This window comes from Wolffia australiana, chromosome 3 (genome assembly GCF_029677425.1).
Source record: "Wolffia australiana isolate 7733 chromosome 3, ASM2967742v1".
In the NCBI taxonomy this organism is placed as follows: domain Eukaryota; kingdom Viridiplantae; phylum Streptophyta; class Magnoliopsida; order Alismatales; family Araceae; genus Wolffia; species Wolffia australiana.
The window spans coordinates 19,171,390-19,192,500 of record NC_135837.1 but is presented as its reverse complement, the minus strand read 5'-3'; the positions used below and the strand labels follow the sequence as shown (position 1 = coordinate 19,192,500).

The following is a 21,111-nucleotide window of genomic DNA, read 5'->3' as shown; positions in this document are numbered from 1 at the left end:
CTCAATCAGATTGTTGTATAGAATTTCTTTTTGAATAATAATGTTGATATTAAAAGCCTTCATCTGCACGAAAGGCTATACCTGCATAAGCGTGCTACCTAACTCTGTAACATTTGGCAGGATGTTGAATTCAACAAATAACAATGTTGTGACCCCCTTTCAGATGTTATCTTATAATTCTGCGATCAATAAATCTGTTAGAATTTGATTATTCTGATTTATTCTTCCCTCTATTCAGTTTTGCCTTATTGAAAAATTCCTACAATCTTACGCATGTCCTCCTCTGCAAAATTAATCGTTAGTTATTCTTATGCAGTCATATATTGGAAAGTTGCTAGAATATCCCAACCCAGTCGCTTCCTCTATATCCAGCAGAATAATGGTCGAGCTTGGGATGGTGACAGCAGTTCTAGCAGCCGCAGCAGCTGTGATTGGTGGTTTCTTTGCGTCTGCCGTAATTGCCGCCACAAGCTTTTTGTATGCCCTTGCTTTCTATGTTGTTTGGCCTATTGTCAGGCCGCTTTTAAAGTTTGGGCTTGGAATCATTCTGGGTGTTCTTGAGAGCGTTTGGGATCAAGTGATTGACTTGTTCAGTGATGGGGGTTTCTTCTCAAAAATATACGAGTTCTATACCTTCCGAGGTGTTTCCTCCAGTCTCACCATGATGAAGCCGATCTTGCTTGTTCTGGGTACCATGGTCCTCCTCATAAGGTTCACACTGTCAAGGAGACCAAAGAACTTCAGGAAATGGGTACTGTCTTCGTGAGATTTAATTTATTTTATTATTTCTCGCTAAGAGGTAGAATCTGAAGCCTGGTTCTATTTGAATTATCATGTGTCTCTATGCAGGATATTTGGCAAGGCATTGAGTTTTCTCAGTCAAAACCGCAAGCTCGAGTTGATGTCAGTTTCTCTTTTCGCTCACTCAATGGCTGAAAGTAGTGGTTGGTTTTCTGATCCTGATTTTGCTCTGGTCATTAGGGCTCGACGGGGGTCCTGTTCAGTGATGTTGCCGGGATCGATGAAGCAGTGGATGAGCTCCAAGAGGTTTGCCATTTTATTATCCTATTTTGTCTTCCTTTTGATGTTGTATTTTAATCAGTTATATGTATCTATCGTCTCCATTCCATTCCATGTGCCGTGACTATGCAAACGAATCTACGGTGGCAGAGAAAAAACTATCTTCTTTATTCCATTCCATCTGCCATGACTATGCATATGGATGATTACATAAATACATATGTACCCTCAACAGAACAGAAAATGAGTCATCCCCTTTGTTTTCCATCACTCACTATTAGCTGGTATCGGAAGTATTTCACCGCCAGCCTGGACAAAACAAACAAAGAAAATTACTGGGCAATGTGAACTCATGTTGTGGAAGTGCTCCTGGACCTTGCACAGAGGCTAACATACTGAGAAACTTATCTGTCTTTTCCTTTGCCTCCTCTTAGACTTCTTCTGGGTTCTGAGCAATCTTTTCTGCCTTCTGATAAAGAACCCGGGAGTCCTAATCAGGGAGATATAGATTATAGAAGAAGACTGGTGGTATGGTCATCACTAAGAACTCAGAAGGAGGAGGAGGGTGCCAGAAAGATCATTGAGGAAGAGGAAATGCTGGGATGGACATCGGCTAGAGGAGGGATACAGGCAGAATGGACATCTCACGCGACCAACACAACCTTGGTTTACTTCTTTGCTGCCTCAGAAGGAGAAGGCTAAGACTAACATTAGGTACGAAAATGCCCTAAAACGTAAAAAATAAGGAAAATGCTCCTAGACGGTGAAATTATGAAACTAAACTTAGGTACAACAGAGATGATATCACCTTCAGGGCTTCCATCAGGCTCTAAGCATACTGCATCCAAATTTATACCACTTCGTCATTACAAATTTTTTAGGCTCTGAGTCACACCCTCACAGAACGAGCGACTGGGTCGTGCTGGAGAAGATTGAACAAGACCTCAATTAAACAGCCAAATGGATTCCGTTCCAAATGGATTCCGTTCCAAAAAAACAGCCAAATGGATTCCGTTCCATCTTCCTTAAACAGCCTGTCAATATTCACGTACGCAGAGAAGATAGAAGAGGAACTCTTAGGGCAACAGAAGCAGAGACAGAAAAAGAGTATTCCATTTCATAAAAAAACACGATATTTATACAGAGGCCGTGCAACGGCTAGTAGGGGTGTATCACGTGCAGTACTCATGTGATACGCTCTTACACCTCCCCGCAAGCTGGGGAATGGATATTATTCATGCCCAGCTTGGGTACAAGATTGTCATGCTGCAACTTGGTCAAGCCTTTAGTCAACAGATCTGCACGTTGGTGCTTCGTATGTACATATTGAATCGTAAATGTCTTCTGATCAAGATGCTGTTTGATAAAGTGTCGGCGCGGACCCATATGCTTGGTTCTTTCATGTTGGATTGGATCATGGGCCAGACTAATTGCAGACTTGTTGTCACAAAATATTGTAGCTGGTTGGTCAGGTGACAACTTTAATTCTTGGAGAAGATGCTGTATCCAAAGGACCTCGCAGATGCCCTTAACAAGAGCATGAAATTCTGCTTCTGTGCTAGAAAGTGATACTGCTTTTTGCTTCTTGCTGCGCCAGGTAACAAGGTTGCCACAGAGAAAGGTACAATATCCTGTAGTCGATTTCCGATCAACCTGCGAACCAGCAAAATCAGCATCAGTGTATGCATCAAGACATGGTGACTTACGTCGTTGGAAGGTCAGTCCAAGCCCAATGGTGCCCTTAAGATAGCGGAGTACAGGATGTGCAGCCTGCAAATGAGAGGTTTTAGGACATGTCATAAATTGACTAAGCACATTAACAGTGTAGGAGATATCAGGTCTAGTATGGGCTAAATATATAAGTTTGCCTATGAGCCGTTGATAGGAGAGAATATCCGTGTTAGGTTCAGTAGCATCATTGGTAAGCTTTAGATTGACTTCCATAGGGGTGGATAAAGGGCGGCATTGGAGATGGCCAGTCTCATTGAGTAAATCATAAATATATTTTTGCTGAGACAAGATGATGCCATGCGGAGTATATGCTACCTCAATCCCTAAGAAGTAGGTAAGGGGTCCTAAATTTTTTATGTCAAAGTTTGTTTTAAGATGTTGACTTAATGTTGCAATACCACTAGAATCATTTCCTGTAATAATAATATCATCTACATACACAATGAGAGGAACAATTTTGCCTGAGGGACTATGGTGGTAGAAGAGAGTATGATCCCCATCACATTGACTAAAGTTAAGAGCAGTCATAGCCTTGGTAAACTTGGCAAACCAGGCACGGGGAGATTGTTTCAGTCCATAGAGTGCCTTACGAAGACGACAAACTTGTCCATAAGGTGTATCATACCCTGGAGGAGGTTTCATGTACACTTCCTCTTGTAGGTCACCATGCAGAAATGCATTTTTTACATCATATTGAGTTAATTGCCAGTCATAACATGCTGCCAATGAGATCAAAATGCACATAGTGTTGTGGAAGGAAAGAGGAAGATAATGACATACCCATAACTGAGTACAGAGGTGGGTATGTATACCCTAAGAGAGAGAAGGATAGATGGGGTAATGGGCTTATAGAATAGGGCCCATTAGCCCATAGTAGCTAGTCTCTCACTAACACCCCCCCGCAAGCGAAGTATGGATATCTTCCATGCCGAGCTTGGAGACGGCACGTTGAAGAAGTGGGCGGGAGAGGCCCTTAGTGAGGACATTCGCTGCCTGGTCGGCGGAGGCAACAAAATCAAGGTCAAAGATCCCTTCGTCGACTCGCTCCTTGAAGAAGTAGCGGTTGCGCTCCATGTGCTTGATACGTCCCTATTGTCCAGGGTTCTTGGCCAACGCGATCGTCGATTTGTTGTCGCAGTAGAAGTGAATCGGGCCGGCATACTCCACGCGGAGATCGTGAAGGATACCATAGATCCACTGGCCCTCGGAGGCCCCATCGGCGAGTGCGCGGTACTCGGCTTCGGCACTAGAACGGGACACTTTGTCCTGCTTGCTGCTTTTCCAGCTGACAAGGCTGCCAAAAACAAACGTGCAGTAGCCCGTGGTAGACCGATGATCCACAACAGAACCGGCGAAGTCAGCATCAGTGTATACTTTGACGGTCCGGTCAGTACTGCGAGGGAAGAGCAGGCCCTTGCCGGGGCAGCCCTTCAGGTACGCAAGAACCCGGTGGGCGGCCTGACGGTGAACCTCCCGGGGAGAATGCATAAACTGACTGAGCAAGTTGACGGCGAAGGCGATGTCAGGCCGAGTGTGCGTCAAGTAGAGGAGTTTCCCCACCAGTTGCTGATACCGGTGGGAATTCGTCAGTGGTGAATCCTCCCCTTTGCCCAACTTGACGTCGGGATCAATGGGAGTGCTCACCAGCGCACAATCGGTTATCCCAGTCAGTGCTAGTAAGTCGACGGTGTATTTCTGCTGTGAGACGAAGATCCCACGAGGAGAGTAGGCCACCTCGAGACCAAGGAAGTAGCGAAGAAGGCCGAGGGCCTTGATCTCAAACTCCTTAGCCAAGGCGGCGCTCAGGTGGACAGCTTCAGCAGCATCAGACCTGTGATGAGGATGTCGTCGACGTACACGGCAAGAATGGAGATCCCGGTCGGGCTGTGACGGAAGAAGAGGGAGGCATCTCCATTACTCTGAGTGTACCCTTCGGTCTTCAGAACGGAGGAGAACCGCCCAAACCACGTGCGCGGAGACTGCTTGAGTCCATAGAGAGACTTCCGCAGGCGGCACACGTAACCGGGGGGGCCGAGAGAATAGCCTGGCGGCTGCTGCATGTACACCTCTTCCTTCAGATCGCCATGCAAGAAGGCATTCTTGACGTCGAACTGGCGGATGGTCCAGTGGAAATGGGCCGCAAGAGCCAAAAGAAGACGGACAGTCTCCATCTTCGCCACTGGTGAGAACGTCTCGAAGTAGTCTACGCCATAGGACTGAGTGAACCCCCGAGCCACAAGCCGAGACTTGAGGCGTTCGAGAGTCCCGTCCGCATGATGCTTCTTGGCGTGGATCCACTTGCAGTCCACAGCCCTCTTGCCAGGGGGAAGTGGAACGACGTCCCACGTGTGGTTCTTGAGGAGAGACTGCATCTCCTCATCCATCGCCGCTTTCCAAGAAGGAGAGGCGAGAGCATCGGCTAAGCGACGAGGAACGGGATCGGACTCGATGCGGGAAAGAAATAACCGGTAGGGAGGACTCAACCGGTCAAAGGAGATAAAATGAGAGAGAGGGTATAGGGAGGCCTTAGTGCACTGACGGACCCCTTTCCGTAGAGCAATAGGCCATCCCAACTGATCGTCACCATCGACAGAAGGAGCGGAAGCAAGGGGGAACTCCCCGGGAGGAGCAGGAGACGACACACCGGATGAGGAGTGTATGTCGGCGGTAGGAGGGGAAGATGAGTTGGATGGAGACGAGGGCTGGTCACGAACAGGTGACAAGGGCGACTCACCGGGAGGGGACGCGGATGGTGAACCGGAGACCAATGGGTGAGGAGGAGTTGCCAAGGGGGGAGGGGCAGGAAACGAAGACGAAGTGGAGGACACGTCCAAGGACCCCGCAGGGGGAACTGAGGAAGAGGAGGCAAGGGGAGAGAGATCATGGAGGGAGGAGGGTGGTGTGGTGGTGGTAGACTCCACGATCAGACGGGGCCCCAAGGGGGGGGCCGAAGGAGCCTCATCCAGCGGAAGGCGTGATGAGGTAGAATAATCCCCAAAGTAGGGTTCATGCTCGGCAAAGGTGACGTTTGCCGAGATGAAGAAACGCCGAGAGGGCGGATGGTAACACCGATACCCTTTTTGGAGGGAAGAGTAACCCACGAACACGCACCTGAGGGCGCGAGCATCAAGCTTTGTGTGTGTCGGAGAAGAGTCATGGGCGAGGCCGTGCAGCCGAAGATACGAGGCAAGAGCCCGTCCTCAGGGAAGCGTCGGGAAGGCCGCAGTCATCCGGTCCAAGGGCTGGAGAACTCTAGAGCGGGGTGGGGATACGGTTAACGAGATGAGTACTCGTCAAAACCGCATCGCCCCAAAACGCCTAGCGCCGAGTCCAACAGCAACGTGCGCGCTGTCGAGGTAACATAGCCGATCCGCCGCTCAGCCATGCCATTCTGCTCGGGGGTGGCCACACAGGAGGACTCGTGGAGAATGCCCCGGTCGGCAAAGAAAGAGTCGAGGTCAGCGTTGAAGAAGTCCCGAGCATTGTCGGACCTAAAACGCTGGATGCTGCGACCGAACTGCGTCTGGAGCATGGTGCAAAAATGTCGAACATTCTGCGCAACCTCCGACTTCGCAGTCAGAAGGTAAACCCACGTATAGCGGGTAGCTTCGTCCACAAAGAGTAGGAAGTAGCGGTGCCCCTTCAGACTGGGCTGTGGGGCCAGCCCCCATACATCACTGTGGACGCGGAACAGCGGGGTCGTAGTGTGAGACGGAGAGGAAGCAAAAGAGGATCTACGATGCTTGGCCAACTGACAAGCTTCACAAATCACAGTCTTGAGGTCCACGCCCAAACATAACGACAGAAACAAACGCTGTAAAGTAGAGAAAGGGGGGTGTCCAAGGCGCTGATGCTCCATCAGAAGACGACCCCAACACTGCTCAGCCGCAGAGAGTAGAGTCCGGTGCACCATGAAGCACTGGGAGCGGCCTCCGTCATCCAGCAGCAGCAGTCCATTGTCCCGCCTAATCGGTGTAGTCCGGCCCACCTTGTCAGACAGAAACATACCGTCAGGCCTGAGGTGGAATGAACAGGAGACGGCATCAACTAAACGCTGTGGAGACATAAGAACTGCCCGCAGGTCGGGAACATGCAGGACGTTGTGGACCACACCAAGACCGTCCACATAGACTGCCCCGATGCCAGCCACACGAAGACGGCCACCCCCGCTCGTAGGACACAAACCGGGCATTACTCGGGGTCATATGTTCGGTGGCCCCGAGTCAAGGACCCAAGTAGTATTGGAGACGACAGGAGAGTGAAAAGCCGTATGACCACAGTACCATTCATCGGAAGGGGAAGGAGTGGAAGACGCACCAAAACCACCAAAGTAAGCCGTGGATGGATTCTGCGGGGCTGCCATCTGGTCACGAAGTCGGGCCAAATCTGCCTGGAGCTGATCCATGGTCACTGAGGAGGCGCTGGCGGAGGATGAGTCAGACTGGGCCACCATGGCCTTGCCGTCGGCGGCCTCTTTCTTCTTTCTCCAATCATTCAGGCGCTTCTTGCACTTGTTCTTCCCGTGGCCCGGTTTGCCGCAGTATGAGCAAACCGCCGTCCCAGCTGGTGGAGCAGCGGATGTGGGCGTAGGGAGGATCGTCGGGGGCTTGCCGCCGGAAGAGAGTGCAGACGCGGTGGGGGCAGAAAGCAGTGCGGTCGACTCGCCCGGAGGACCGGAGGAGGGAGTCCCATGGAGGAGAAAGTGACTTTCCTCCTCTTGGAGCTCCTTCACCAATTCCTCAAGAGCAGGTGGACCTTCTTTGCGGTGCAAAGCACGACGACGGATGTCATCATACTCGCAGTTCAGGCCGCTGAGGAAGCCCATGATCCGTAGGAGGAGCACATTCTGGTACGTCTTCGATGTCGGGTCGTCGGGTGGAAGATAATAGTCCACCTCATCCCACATCTTCTTGTGGGCAAGTGCATATTCAGAGATGGTCAGCGTCCCCTGACGGAGATTGCTGGCCTGACATGCAAGAGCATAAAGGCGCCACCAGTCGTTGTCCCGGCCACAGAAGGAGCGCGCCTGATCCCAGAATCCTTTGACCGTTTTCTGATGCGGAAACCGGTCGCGGAAGTCGGGAGCCAGGGTGTACGCATACAGCCAGCCGAGGACGAACTGTTCCTCAACGTCCCACGTCGCATGGTGTAGGTGGTCGACTGTAAGGGGCTCTTCAGTGCAGTGCTTGAAGAGCTGACGTGCCTTCAGGGCGGTTTCGACAAAGCGCATCCACTGAAGGAGATTCGGGCCCCGTAGGAGTGTCACCTCCGGGACCGATGGGAGCGGATGGGCCACCTTGTAGGACAAGGGCCTCTCGGCGAAGTCAGTCTCAGTGAACGGCATGTTGGTTTCGGTGGCGGCGTGCGGCGGCGGCTGGCGGCTGCGGCACAGGTGCGCTGCGGCTAGGGCTGTAGCGTGGGCGCGCTGCGGCTAGGGCTGCGGCGCGTGCGCACGGCGGCTGGCGGCTGTGGCGCGGGCGCGCTGCGGCTGGAGCTGCGGCGCGCGCGCGGCGGCGGCTGCGGCGCGCAGGCGCGCTGCGGCTAGGGCTGCGGCGCGTCGCGCGAGGCTGGCGGCTGCGCGCGCGGCGCTGCGGCTAGGGCTGCGATGCGTCGCGCGCGGCTGGCGGCTGCGGCGCGGCGCGCGGCTGGAGCTGCGTGCGTGCGTGCGCGGCGGCTGGCGGCTGCGGCGTGGCGCGCTGCGGCTGAGCTGCGGCAGCGCGCGCGCGGGCGGCGGCGGCGCAGGCGCGCTGCGGCTAGGGCTGCGGCGTGGGCGCGGCGGGCGGCTGCGCGCGTGCCGCGCGGCTGGCGGCTGCGGCTCGGGCGCGGCAGCTGGCGGCTGTGGCGCGGGCGTGCGGCGTCTGGCGGCTGCGGGCTGCGGCACGTGCGCGCGGCGGCTGCGGGCTGCTGCGCGTGCGTGCGGCGGTGATGTGCTGCTGCTGCAAGAGCGGCAGCGGCGATGTGCGGGCGATGTCAAACCCTAGGTGAGGAGCTCTGGAGCTCTGATACCATGTTGTGGAAGGAAAGAGGAAGATAATGACATACCCATAACTGAGTACAGAGGTGGGTATGTATACCCTAAGAGAGAGAAGGATAGATGGGCTAATGGGCTTATAGAATAGGGCCCATTAGCCCATAGTAGCTAGTCTCTCACTAACATATAGTGTTCATTTTTGCTACAGGGGCAAACGTTTCCTTGTAATCAATACCATATTGTTGTGCATATCCTTGAGCAACTAATCTGGCTTTGTACCGTTCAAGTGTACCATCGGCCTTGTATTTTACTGTGTACACCCATCGACAACCTATAGTTCGCTTCCCTTTTGGTAAGACTGTAAGTTCCCAAGTGTTATTCACATTAAGAGCCTCCATCTCACCATCCATAGCAGCATGCCATTGAGAGTGAGACAAGGCTTCAGAGTGAGACTTGGGAATTGTGACTTGTTGGAGATTCATCAGAAACGTTTTATGAGCGGGTGAGACATTCTGGTAAGTAAGAAGATCGCTTAATGGAAATGGAGTGGTACGACAGAATTGAGTACCATCCTGAATTGACTCAGGTATATCAGAAATAGGGGCTGATTCGGTTGACGTAGTGTCAGGATCATGGTGACAATTTGGCACATCTCCAGGTTTAAGTCTATTCCGCTGACGAGTATAATGGAACGGATAGGTTGTACCCGAGTAAGTGAAGGAGGCGGTTCTATCGGTGGAGGTTCTGGAGGATTTGAGGAAAAATCCCTAAGAGAGTCAACTGGGTCGGAGTGTGGAATATTAGTACTTAGTGAGTCAAGAGGTGGTAAATATGTAGGTGAGGAGGATACAATTCGTGGATTGGTATTTTCATCTTCATTTGGTTTAGAATTATAAAATTTAAGTTCATTGAATGTAACGTCTTTGTATACAAGAATACGCCTCGTAGGGGGATGATAGCATTGATATCCCTTTTGCGTATTAGAGTATCCGACGAACACACAGGTTAAAGCGCGTGCGGATAACTTATTCGTCTGATGTGGATGTAAATGAACATAACAGTCACATCCAAAGAGACGTAGCTCAAGGGGGGATTGGAAACGTGTATTTGGATAATTTCTCTGCATCATCTCTAGGGGAGTTTTCCCACCGAGGGTATGAGATGGTAAGCGATTTATAAGATGAACAGAGTGCATAGCAGCTTCACCCCAAAATGTTTTTGGAGTATTACTCTGGATTGCTAGGGCTCTAACTTTTTCCAAAATATGTCCTAACTTCCGCTCAGCTACCCCATTTTGTTGAGGTGTATATGGACATGAAGTTTCATGAAGGATACCTTGATCTTGAAGCATATTCAACATATCAGTGTTGATAAATTCACGTCCATTATCAGTCCGTAGCCTTTTAATTTTCACCTCAAACTGGTGATAAACCATACTTAAGAAGCGGCGGATAATGTTAGGTACTGCAGATTTGTGTTTCATAAGATGAATCCAAGAAAAACGACTCACATCATCAATAAATATAAAAAACCATCGAAAGCCATGGAGATCCGAGAATAGAGCAGGTCCCCATACATCGCAGTGTATTAGTTCAAAAACATTTATGGCATTATGGAAAGAAGAGGGATAGGTGGTGCGCTTGTGTTTAGCCAATTGACAGATATTGCACACTAAAGTATCCATGTTCAAAGGAGTACATAAATCAGGAAACATGTCTTTCATAATTGAAAACAAGGGATGTCCTAATTGTCGATGAAGCAGCCAAAATTTGTCGTCACTCGTAGACGCTGCAGTCGAAGTTTGAAGAGAAGCCACCGTAGTCCCTTGTGGTGGACATAAGTAGTAGAGGCCGTCTGAAATCCTAGCGAGCCCATGCTTCAGGCCCGCCACCTTGTCACAAAGAAATGCATCGATGCCATCAAAAATTAGTTTATATGATGACAATTGGGCAAGAGGCTGAACAGATAGTAAACTGACACATAACTTTGGAACATGGAGGATAGAGGTAAGAGTTCCTATTGGAGCAACCTCTATGCTACCAATGCCAACTACAGGGAGCAAGGTACCATCGGCCGTTTGAACCTTCCGACTACTAGTGCAAGGTTCATAGGTTTTAAAAAACTCTCGAGAGGGAGTCATGTGGTCAGTGGCTCCCGAGTCGAGGATCCATACATTAGACCTATGACCCAACGCTAGAGTTAAGGTATAGCATAAAGATTTACCTGAGTGAGCAAGAGACGTCGAAGCGATAATGTCGATTGTAGACTTCAATAGATTCTTGAGTTGAAGGAGTTCCTCCTTGTAGAACAGCAGAATTCTGAGGAGAGAGAAAGTCTAGAGAGAGAAAGAGAGTGCACAAGAGTTGGGGCTGAAAAGGTGACTTTTACTGCACTGAAGTTCCCCTTTTATACAAATAAATCCAGGGTCAAAAAGACCCTTTCACAAGTAGTTAGGAGGCTTACTTGTAAAACAAGTAATCCTTTACTTGTTTTACAAGTAAGCTCCAACGGCTACCTTTTCAAAAAGGTAGCCGTTGGAGGGCCTGTCCAACAGCTATTTTAAATAGCCGTTGGACTCTGGGCCAGTCTAGGACAGGCCCAGACCATATCAGGCCCACTAAGGGCCTGATATCTCCGCCCCTAGTGGGCCTTCACTAAGGGACCCTTTATGGGCCCTTAGTGGGAGAGTAATAGTCCTTAAGGGACCATTACAGGGCTGCTAATGGGCCTTCCAGTGGTCCATTAGCAGTCTTCTAGAGGCGTTAGCCGTTTCATTATCAGCATAGAGTTAGTTTATTACATTTACATGGCCTTAGGCCCATAGTTAGTACAACATAACTCAACACTCCTCACTAAAAGTAAAGTTTTGTTCCATCGAAACTGTTTCCTTCGGCTCAGTTACTTTGGGTTCTTCACCTGTCAAAATAACATTGTGACTTTTGCTCACTTGGTTTGTCGCCCAAGCAGGTCGACCATGTATTTTCCAACATGTCTCCTCTGTGTGACGTGAACGCCCGCAATGACTGCACCGGAGATGATCCTTGTCATCTCCTCGAGGGGATTTTGGCTGGCATCCACCTTGACTACTCGGTCCAGATTGTTTTTTCTGATGTGTTTTAGAACCAGTAGATTGTTGTTGCACGGCACATGCAATAATTTCAGTCGTCCCATGGTTCTCCCCAAGTCTACTTTCCTCTTTGCACACTTGAATCACCGTATCTTCAAAATTCAGTTTATGTTCGCGGTTGAACAATTGTGAACGGATAGATTCAAACTCTGGTCGCAGACCCTTAAGATAGCGGTAAATTCGATCACGGAGGATATAACCACGGTCCACTGAGTTGTTAGTCGGAGAACGATAAAAATCGATCTCTTTCCATAATGTCTGTAATTCATTAGCATAAGCTAAAGCTGTCCGATTCTCCTGCATAAGTCGTATGGAGCGATCAACCAGATCTGCAATGCGAGATTCGTCTTCTCGCATCGAGTAGTGTTTCTGAACATGATCCCATACATCTTTGACGGTGTCAAAGTCCATGTAATTATGACTCAGATCCGATGTCATTGAGTCTAACATCCAGGTAAACAAAGCATCTTCCTCGGAATGCCATTTCTGATATGATGGATCAGATTATGCAGGTGGGAGCTCTGTTAGATGATAGAGTTGCCCACGTGTTCTAAAGATGACTTGAATATATTTAGTCCACTGATATAAATTGTGTCCCGTAAATAGGTTACGGGTTGCAGTCACTGGGAGATGAGTGTACCATCTCTCTCCTAGATAAAACTGTCCGTCACTTGGACCAGCATTAATCTCATATTTGGCTTCATTTTTCGCCATATAATTTAAATGCTATGATTAGCAATAATAATACTGTCTAATTCAGCTGGAGTAGATTGGAACGTCGCACCTGATTGTGAAGATCAGTATAGATGTTCTTGAAGAAAACTGTCGCCCAACTGTGTCCAGGTAGGACGTCGTCGACGCCAACAAAATTCGTCAACCGTCGATTGTCGTCCGTCCTCCGGTTTCGGTCGTCCGTTGTCCGTCGTCCGGTTTCGGTCGTCCGTTTTCCGTCTGCGGTCGTCCGTCGTCGCCCTTTTTTTTTTTCAAGAAATAGGTCTCCTTGGCACAGCCGCCACGGTTACAGTGCCTGAAGCTTCTTCCTCAGGAGAAGTTAGGGCACAGTTCTCTTCTTCAAGATCGTCTTCTTCTTCTTCTTCAGCAACTTGCAGTCAGCTCCGTCCCGAACAAGCTACATCCAGCGATAAGTTGCTGGAGAGAAAGCTCAGAGAGGAGATAGATCTGGCGTTCTCAGCTTCCGATCCAGCTCCTTCCGACAGTAAGTTGTCGGACGTTTTTCGAGCTCAAGTATGCTCTGATACCATGTCAATATTCACGTATGCAGAGAAGATAGAAGAGGAACTCTTAGGGCAACAGAAGCAGAGACAGAAAAAGAGTATTCCATTTCATAAAAAATATGATATTTATACAGAGGCCGTGCAACGGCTAGTAGGGGTGTATCACGTGCAGTACTCACGTGATACGCTCTAACACAGCCAAATGGATGGTTGCATTATTACCAAAAATGGCTTACTTCCCACCTGCCATCTAACAAAACATATCGTTTAAAAGAACATTCTGAGACTGAATGAATATTTTTGTTCGTCATACTGTACCATAATCTTCATTACCCACAATCAATTATTTATTGCAATGTTTTGCTTTTTCGTACAACTTCAAGCTGACTCTTGATGTTTGCCCATCATTTTACTAATTTTTGCTGGTAATAATTTTATTGGAACAGCTAGTGGATTACCTGAAGAATCCTAAAAAGTTTGATGAAATCGGGATAAAGCCTCCACATGGTGTTCTTCTGGAGGGTCCTCCTGGTTGTGGGAAGGTCAGTAATATCATCTGAAATTTTCAGCTCAGCTTAGAACTTTGGTCTTCTAATTCAGATGCTTACAATTTTGTAGACATTAGTTGCGAAAGCCATTGCTGGAGAAGCTGGTGTCCCATTTTACCAAATGGCTGGTTCCGAATTTGTGGAAGTTCTTGTCGGCGTTGGCTCTGCTCGAATCAGAGATCTCTTCAAAAGAGCGAAGGTAAAACAGTTTCATCTGTCATAAGTTGTTGGGAAAGGAGCATTCTTATTATAATCGTGAGTTAAGTGTTTCATTTAATAAAAGATTGACCAAGTTGTCAAACTCATTTGTAGTACCAAATTCATTGTGATCCAACGATGACTCTTGTATTTGTTGTATAAATCAATTTATACAGAATGATAATGAGGGGACACAATTGGTTCGTATCATCCATTCCGATTAGGGGAAGATATGACGTCTCCCAGTTGGTAAAATATTTTAAAAAGGATTTCTTAAAATTAGAATAAACGATTTATCATCATTAATTATGTATTCAAAATTTAAAATCGTATATTGGGTAGTATTTGTACGTACATAGCGCACAAATCCGTCCACAGTGCTAAACTGTTTTATATATTTGTAATCGACATATGAGTTCTTGTGTAATCTCTCATGCAGGTCAACAAACCAGCGGTCGTGTTTATTGATGAAATTGATGCACTGGCGACAAGGTTTAAATGATTAATCTCTTGTAGGGTAGGATTTGGTCATTTCCATACTGGGTAAATAACATGTCCCAAAATGACCAGGCGGCAGGGAATCTTTAGTGAATCGACAAACTATCTGTACAATGCTGCTACTCAAGAGAGAGAAACCACGCTCAATCAGCTCTTGATAGAGCTCGATGGGTTTGATACAGGAAAGGGGGTGATCTTCTTGGGTGCCACTAATCGTATGGACTTGTTAGATCCTGCGCTCCTCAGACCTGGTCGTTTTGACCGAAAGGTGGGTCCCAGTTAAAGCAATAATACCTTGTTTTATTTTATTTGTCTTAGTAACATGAATGCATTGGATTGGATTTTTTATGTAGATAAGGATACGACCTTCGGGAGCAAAGGGTCGACTAGACATCTTGAAGGTACATGCTCGCAAGGTCAAGATGTCCCAGTCTGTTGACCTTTCAAATTACGCCCAAAATTTGCCTGGTATTTACTACCTATCCTTTTTTTCTTGCTAAAGTAAATGCTTCTAATTTAAATTTCAGCATAAAAGAAAAACGTTTCAATGAATAGTTTTAGCTTGAGGTTCCTCTTGTGGGGTGATCTTCTGCTATACAGAACATTGCGAACATTATTTGGATTTGTTTGAGCAGAAGCTTTTGGAAGATAAAAACATTCTTGGTTCTTCTTGTTTCTTAGGGTTGTTATCTACAGATACATTACGAAACAAAAAATGACATTCTTGGCCTTAACGGGAAATATGGCAACGGCCATATTTCCTCTACTTGTGTGCCCACACGAGTATCACGTGTAGGCCTTCATTAACAGGATTCAAACCCACTTGGGCTCGAAATCATCGAAAGGGCTCAAATATACCTTTATTGATGGATGCTTTCATCAAAATATTCCTTTCAATTTTCTAGCCAACTGTAAGAGATGATTCAGTCGTTGGGTTTGTTGGGAAATAGGTGGTGTGGCCTATTAGGTCCACTAGACCTTAGCCCACTAAGGGTTCCCTCTCTTAATCCCACATTTATAAATCTCCAATACTCTCTCTCTCAGCTCTATATATGGGCATGTATCCCTTTTTTTTCTAAGGAACAAAGTTCTATCCATTTTATCTTCTTCAACATGGTATCAGAGCCTAGGTCGATGACCTAGGGCTCCTCTTCCGCATCGACGTCCAGGGCGGCGGAGGTTTTCCCCTCTGCCGCCCTGCATCTCCGGCGACCTCTTCAACCGCCGCCATCTCCTGTATCTCGTCAGCATTTTCTCTCTCCGGAAACTTCTCCAACCTCCACCCTGCACCCTGGCGACGATCTCTCTCCAACCGGCGATCTCTCTCCAAACGACAATCTCTCTCCTAACTGCGATCTCCTGCACGCCGTCATCCTTGCACATCTTCGGCGATCTCCTGCTCAGTTCGGCATCCCTATATCTTCCCCGGCGATCCCTCCGGCGATATCTCCTTCTCCGGTGATCTCAAGTTCTTCCGCCTACCATCATCTCCATCCGGCCATCTCCGGGCATCTGGCCATCTCCACCCGTCGCCGACTCGTCGGTCATCTCCGCGCATTGCCTATCTTCTCCGTCCATCGCAGTCCATCTCTGCCCATATCAGCCATCTCCGCCCATCGCCGGTCATCTGCATCTCATCCTCCAGCAGCCCTCTGGATGCCCTCCGGCCGTCCAGCAGTCCTCCGGCTGCCCGCCGCCCATCCAGCCGACTTCCGGCGGCCCTCCAGCCCTCCAACGGCCCTCCAGCCGTCCATCCTGCGGGCCGCCCTGCTGACCGCTCGTGCCAGCCGCCCTGGCGGCCACACCGTCTGCCATGCCGGCCGCCCTTGCTGGCCGCACCATTCGACGAAGACTGTCGCCTCCACGCCTCTCCGCCGAGAGGGACTTTCTCTTCTGGATCACAGCGCCCAGAACCTGTTCGACGAAATGCCCTAAAGGGCCTTCGTCTCCTGGACAGCCCCCACGCCCAGAACCTGTTCAAGGAAATGCTCGAAAGAGACTTCGTCTCCTGGAATGCCGCTGCGCGAGAGGCCCTTTCCTCCGCCGACAGAGCCTCCGCCTCCGCCGCCCTTGGCGACATCTGGCAGGTCCTTTCCGCCTCCACTGGCACCTCCGCCTCCACTGCCCTTGACGGCCTCCGTCGCCCTTGGCAACTTCCGGCGGCCCTCCGCGAATCTTCTCCGGCTATCTCCTGCGTGCAATCTGCATCCCTCGGGCGACCTCTAGCCCACGGCGCTCCCAGGTTAAAACTCCTCCTTCCCCTTGTTGCCGCATCTCCTCTCCACCTTAGTCTCGATACTCTCTTCCTCATCGGGGTTTGCCTTCACGTCCTCATCCGTCCCTTCTACCTTCTCTTCGTCCTCGTTCTCGGCGTCCTCCTTCTCCTCGCGGTCCTTGTCCCTCTTCTTGGCATCCTCTGGCCAGCCTCCGTCGCCATCTATGTACTCTTTCAGCTAGTCGATCTTCTCCGGCGGTCTCTGACCGTCTCTGACCTTTCCGGCCGTCTCCGGCCGTTGGGCCTTTCCGGCCTTCGGCTCTTCTCCAGCCGTCGGGCCTTCTCCGGCCGTCACCGGCCGTCTTCTGCCGCCCTAGCTTGGACGGCCCTCGTTGGCCATCCTCAGCACTACCTCGGCAGCCTCAGCTACCTCGGTCACCTCCGGCCACCACTAACTGCCTCGGCTGCCTCGGCAGACTCCGGCGGCCCCGTCACCTCGGTTTCCACCAGATGTCTCGGTTGTCTCGGTCACCTCCGGCGCCTACGGCCTCGGTTTTTCCTCGGGCTCCATCCACCGCCCTCCGCCGCCTTCGGCCAGCTCCGGCGCCTACGGCTGTCTCGGTCACCTCTGGCCACCACCGACTGCCTCGGCTGCCTCGGCAGCCTCGGCAGCCTCTGGCGGCCTCGTCACCTCGGTTTCCACGGGATGTCTCGGTTGTCTCGGTCACCTCCGGCCACAACCGACTGCCTCGGCTGCCTCGGCAGCCTCCGGCAGCCTCGTCGCCTCGGTTTTTCACCGGATGCCTCAGTTGCCTCAGCTGCCTCGGTTGCCTCTGGTTGCCTCGGCTGCCTTGGTCGCCCTCGGGCTCCCTCCACCGCCCTCCGCCGCCTTTGGCCAGCTCCGGCGCCTACGGCCGTGTCGGTCACCTCAGGTCGCCTCAGCTGCCTCGGTTACTCTCGGGCTCCCTCCTCTGCCCTCCGCTGCCTTCGGCCGCCTCCGCCGCCTCCGCCGCCTTCGGCTGCATCCTGGCGCCTCCACCGTCTCAGCCATCTTCTCTTTTTCAACCGTCTTCAGCCTCTAGCCGTCCTGCGCCATCTTTCCGGCCATCCTGCTCCACGCTCTACACCGCCTACTACTCTATCACAATCTGGGCATGGATGACGAGCATTCACGCTCCAGCTTGCGGGGGAGTGTTGGGAAATAGGTGGTGTGGCCTATTAGGTCCACTAGACCTTAGCCCACTAAGGGTTCCCTCTCTTAATCCCACATTTATAAATCTCCAATACTCTCTCTCTCAGCTCTATATATGGGCATGTATCCCTTTTTTTTCTAAGGAACAAAGTTCTATCCATTTTATCTTCTTCAACAGGGTTCTCATTGAGGTCACTCGTGGAAGTCAAATTCATCTTATTCTTCCCAATTGCATCATCAATATAAGCGTCTGAGTTATCGTGCCCTGTACTTAAAAAATCGTCTTTCTGCAATTCTCCCGTGTGATCAGTTTTTAAAGAAATCGGAGAGGCTTAATGTGCACATTTGGTTTCCAACTTTATTATATTTCCGAACGTATAATGATTCCAAACTAAAAAAATGAATATTTTTTAATGGTCTCCTTTCACTTTATAAAGCTTGAACGCAAACCCCTGCTGGAGCTTTTGCATCAGTCTCTTTTCTCCTGCCCAATCGCAATTATTTGGTCTTCTTCGATTTGCCAGGGTGGTCAGGAGCTAAGTTGGCGCAGCTGCTTCAAGAGGCAGCGCTGATTGCTGTCAGGAACCGTCACACAGCAATCCTTCAATCAGACATGGATGAAGCTGTCGACAGATTAACTGTGGGACCAAAACGCCTCGGCATTGAACTGGGTCATCAAGGCCAATCCAGAAGGGCAACCACGGAGGTCGGCGCAGCAATGACTTCTCACCTTCTAAGGCGCTATGAAAATGCCAAGGTTGAATCTTGCGAGCGCATCTCGATCAACCCTCGCGGCGAGGTGACAGATTTCTCACTTAAACTCAACTGTAGCTCATTTCTCCTTTGTACTTTTTTGATTCCCTGATGCAGGTTGTAGCTAGACATGGTTGTTCTGTTTTGTTCGTTTTAAACGAACAAAAAATTCGCACAAAAGAACCTTACATAGCCTTGTTCTTTGTTCTGTTCTTTCTTTTTCAAAAAAGAACAAAATTCGCACATTCGCACAAATTCGCATATTCGCACAAAACTAGAACAAAATTCGCACAAAGGGAACAAAAGAACCGCACACGGGTCTGTGCGATGTTCTGTTCGAATTTGTTTTTGTTCTGTTCGGAAAACTGAACAGAACGAACAATTCGCACACATTCGCACAAAAAGAAGAGAACGACCGTGTCTTGTTGTAGCTAGTTGCATTCAATCGCAGCCTATTCCTCCCTTCTACTTTATCTGATTCAATGTGATTTCCCCATGCAGACTGTAGCCAATTGCATTCAACTGTAGCCTGTTCCTCCCTTCTTCTATCTCTTATTCGACGTGACTTTCCCATGCATACTGTAGCCAATCACATTCAATTATGAACTATTCCACCTTCTACATTTTCTGATTCGACGCGACATCCCCATACAGGCTGTAGCCGATTGCATTCAACTGTAACCTATTCTTCCCTTCTTCTTTCTCTGATTCAACGTGATTTTCCCATGCAGACATTCTCCCAAGTGGTCTTCCACCGTCTTGACGAAGAATCCTACATGTTTGAGCGGCGGCCTCAGCTTCTCCATCGCCTCCAGGTTTAACCCTTCTATTTCCGTTCTTGATTCTATCCTTCATAGCTTTGAAACAGAATTTCATTGCCCTCAGGTTCTACTTGGAGGAAGGGCGGCCGAAGAAGTCATCTACGGCCGCGATACGTCGAAGGCTTCCTTGCCTTACCTCGCCGACGCCTCCTGGCTTGCCCGCAAGATGTTATCCATGTACAGGCCACCACCCTTTCTCTCTCTAACTTGCATAATCCTTAATTTCCATGTCTCTCTCTTTCTCTCTGTGTCTAACGTTGTGTTTTGTAGCTGGAATTTGGAGAGCCCAATGACCATACACGGGGAGCCTCCGGCTTGGAAGAAGAGCGCAAAATTCATTGGACCACGGTTGGACTTTGAAGGATCTCTCTACGACGACTATGATTTGATAGAGCCTCCCGTCAACTTCAATCTGGACGACGAAGTCGCGGCGAGAGCGGAAGAACTGACGAGACGCATGTATGAGAAGACCCTCTCCTTGTTGAGGCGTCACCATGCAGCCCTGGTCAAATCCGTCAAGGTCCCCCATCTCACTCCCCCTTACTATCTCTCTCTCATCCGTCCTATCTACCTCTTTCTCTCCCTCTCCCGTTCTATCTCTCTCTCATCCATTCCTGTCTCTCTTGTCATCCTTGCTGTCTTTCTCTCATCCGTTCTTTCTCTTTCTCTCTCTCCCTCTCATCCCATTTGTCTCTCTCAATTGTTCTGTCTCCCTCTTATCCGTTCTATCTCTCTCTCATCCATTGTATCTCTCTTTCATCTGTTCTGTCTCTCTCATCCGTTGTACCTCTCTTTCATCCGTTCTGTCTCTCTCATCCGTTCTCTCTATTTTATCCGTTTTATCTTCTCTCATCCACTCTGTCAGTCTCTCAATTGTTTTAGCTCTCTCTCATCCGTTCTTTCTCTTTCTCTCTCTCCCTCTCATCCCATTTGTCTCTCTCAACTGTTCTATCTCCCTTTTATCCGTTCTATCTCTCTCTCATCCGTTGTATCTCTCTTTCATCCGTTCTGTCTCTCGCATCCGTTGTACCTCTCTTTCATCCGTTCTGTCTCTCTCATCCGTTCTCTCTCTTTTATCCGTTCTATCTCCTCTCATCCACTCTGTCAGTCTCTCAATCGTTTTAGCTCTCTCTCATCCGTTCTGCTCTCTCATCTGTTATATCTCTCTCCCCATCCGTTCTCTCCCATCCTTTCTGTCTTTCTCTCTATCTCTCTCTCTCGCTCGCATCAGTTCTATCTCTACTTCTCTCGCATGCTTTATGTATCCTGATGATGGTATTTTGCCATTCTTAGCAGGTTTTGCTAGACAGAAAGGAGATAAGCGGAGATCATATTGAGTTCATCTTAGATAATTATCCAGAAAACACACCCGTGGAGCATGTCTTGCATGAGAGCGACCCTGGGAGGCTGCCGTCGCTTGGGAGAGACAGCGAGATGCTTCCGTCTCCCCCAGTGCAAGAGCAGCTCGCATAATCTCCTGTAAATGCCGAGACAGGACTGGCTTATTCGGATAGATAGATTTCTGGAACAATGGCGCTTGGCTGTTAGAACGTTAAAAAAATTTTGCCTTCTGAGTTCTGATTGTTGAATATCTCTATCTCATCAGCATCCTCTTATGTCTCTATCCGCATCCTTAAACATGCAGACATATCTGTTTTAGTATCTGTAGGTGTATGGATATGTATGAACACAGGTTCCTGTATGTATATGTTTTACCTATATATGTATCCATGTATGAACATACCTAACCGGCCATGTAACTCGTCATGTCCATGAATTTATATATTTGTATATGTAGGTAT

General features: G+C 49.2%; 1 protein-coding gene and 1 long non-coding RNA gene across 3 annotated transcripts in view; one reads left to right on the top strand and one right to left on the bottom strand.

The window, feature by feature from the left end:
- The window catches only part of FTSHI1 (FtsH extracellular protease family), a 22,484-nt gene extending 1,586 nt beyond the window's left edge, over positions 1-20,898 (top strand). Inside the window, exons 4-16 of one of the 2 annotated variants that reach the window (XM_078572981.1) lie at positions 317-751; positions 850-903; positions 982-1,047; positions 13,531-13,626; positions 13,703-13,831; positions 14,270-14,322; positions 14,401-14,596; positions 14,682-14,796; positions 18,260-18,534; positions 19,220-19,303; positions 19,374-19,486; positions 19,580-19,829; positions 20,603-20,898. In XM_078572981.1, the coding sequence (XP_078429107.1) occupies positions 317-751; positions 850-903; positions 982-1,047; positions 13,531-13,626; positions 13,703-13,831; positions 14,270-14,322; positions 14,401-14,596; positions 14,682-14,796; positions 18,260-18,534; positions 19,220-19,303; positions 19,374-19,486; positions 19,580-19,829; positions 20,603-20,782 (2,046 nt within the window). In that variant the 3' untranslated portion in view covers positions 20,783-20,898. The remainder of the gene's footprint in view (positions 1-316; positions 752-849; positions 904-981; positions 1,048-13,530; positions 13,627-13,702; positions 13,832-14,269; positions 14,323-14,400; positions 14,597-14,681; positions 14,797-18,259; positions 18,535-19,219; positions 19,304-19,373; positions 19,487-19,579; positions 19,830-20,602) is intronic. The other variant, XM_078572982.1, reaches the window with a different exon arrangement.
- On the bottom strand, positions 10,241-11,095 carry LOC144700425 (uncharacterized). The gene is made up of 2 exons (XR_013580755.1): positions 10,946-11,095; positions 10,241-10,613 (listed from the first exon to the last, which is right to left on the bottom strand). It is a non-coding gene; the product is annotated as an uncharacterized LOC144700425 (long non-coding RNA).
- Positions 20,899-21,111: the final 213 nt, after the last annotated feature.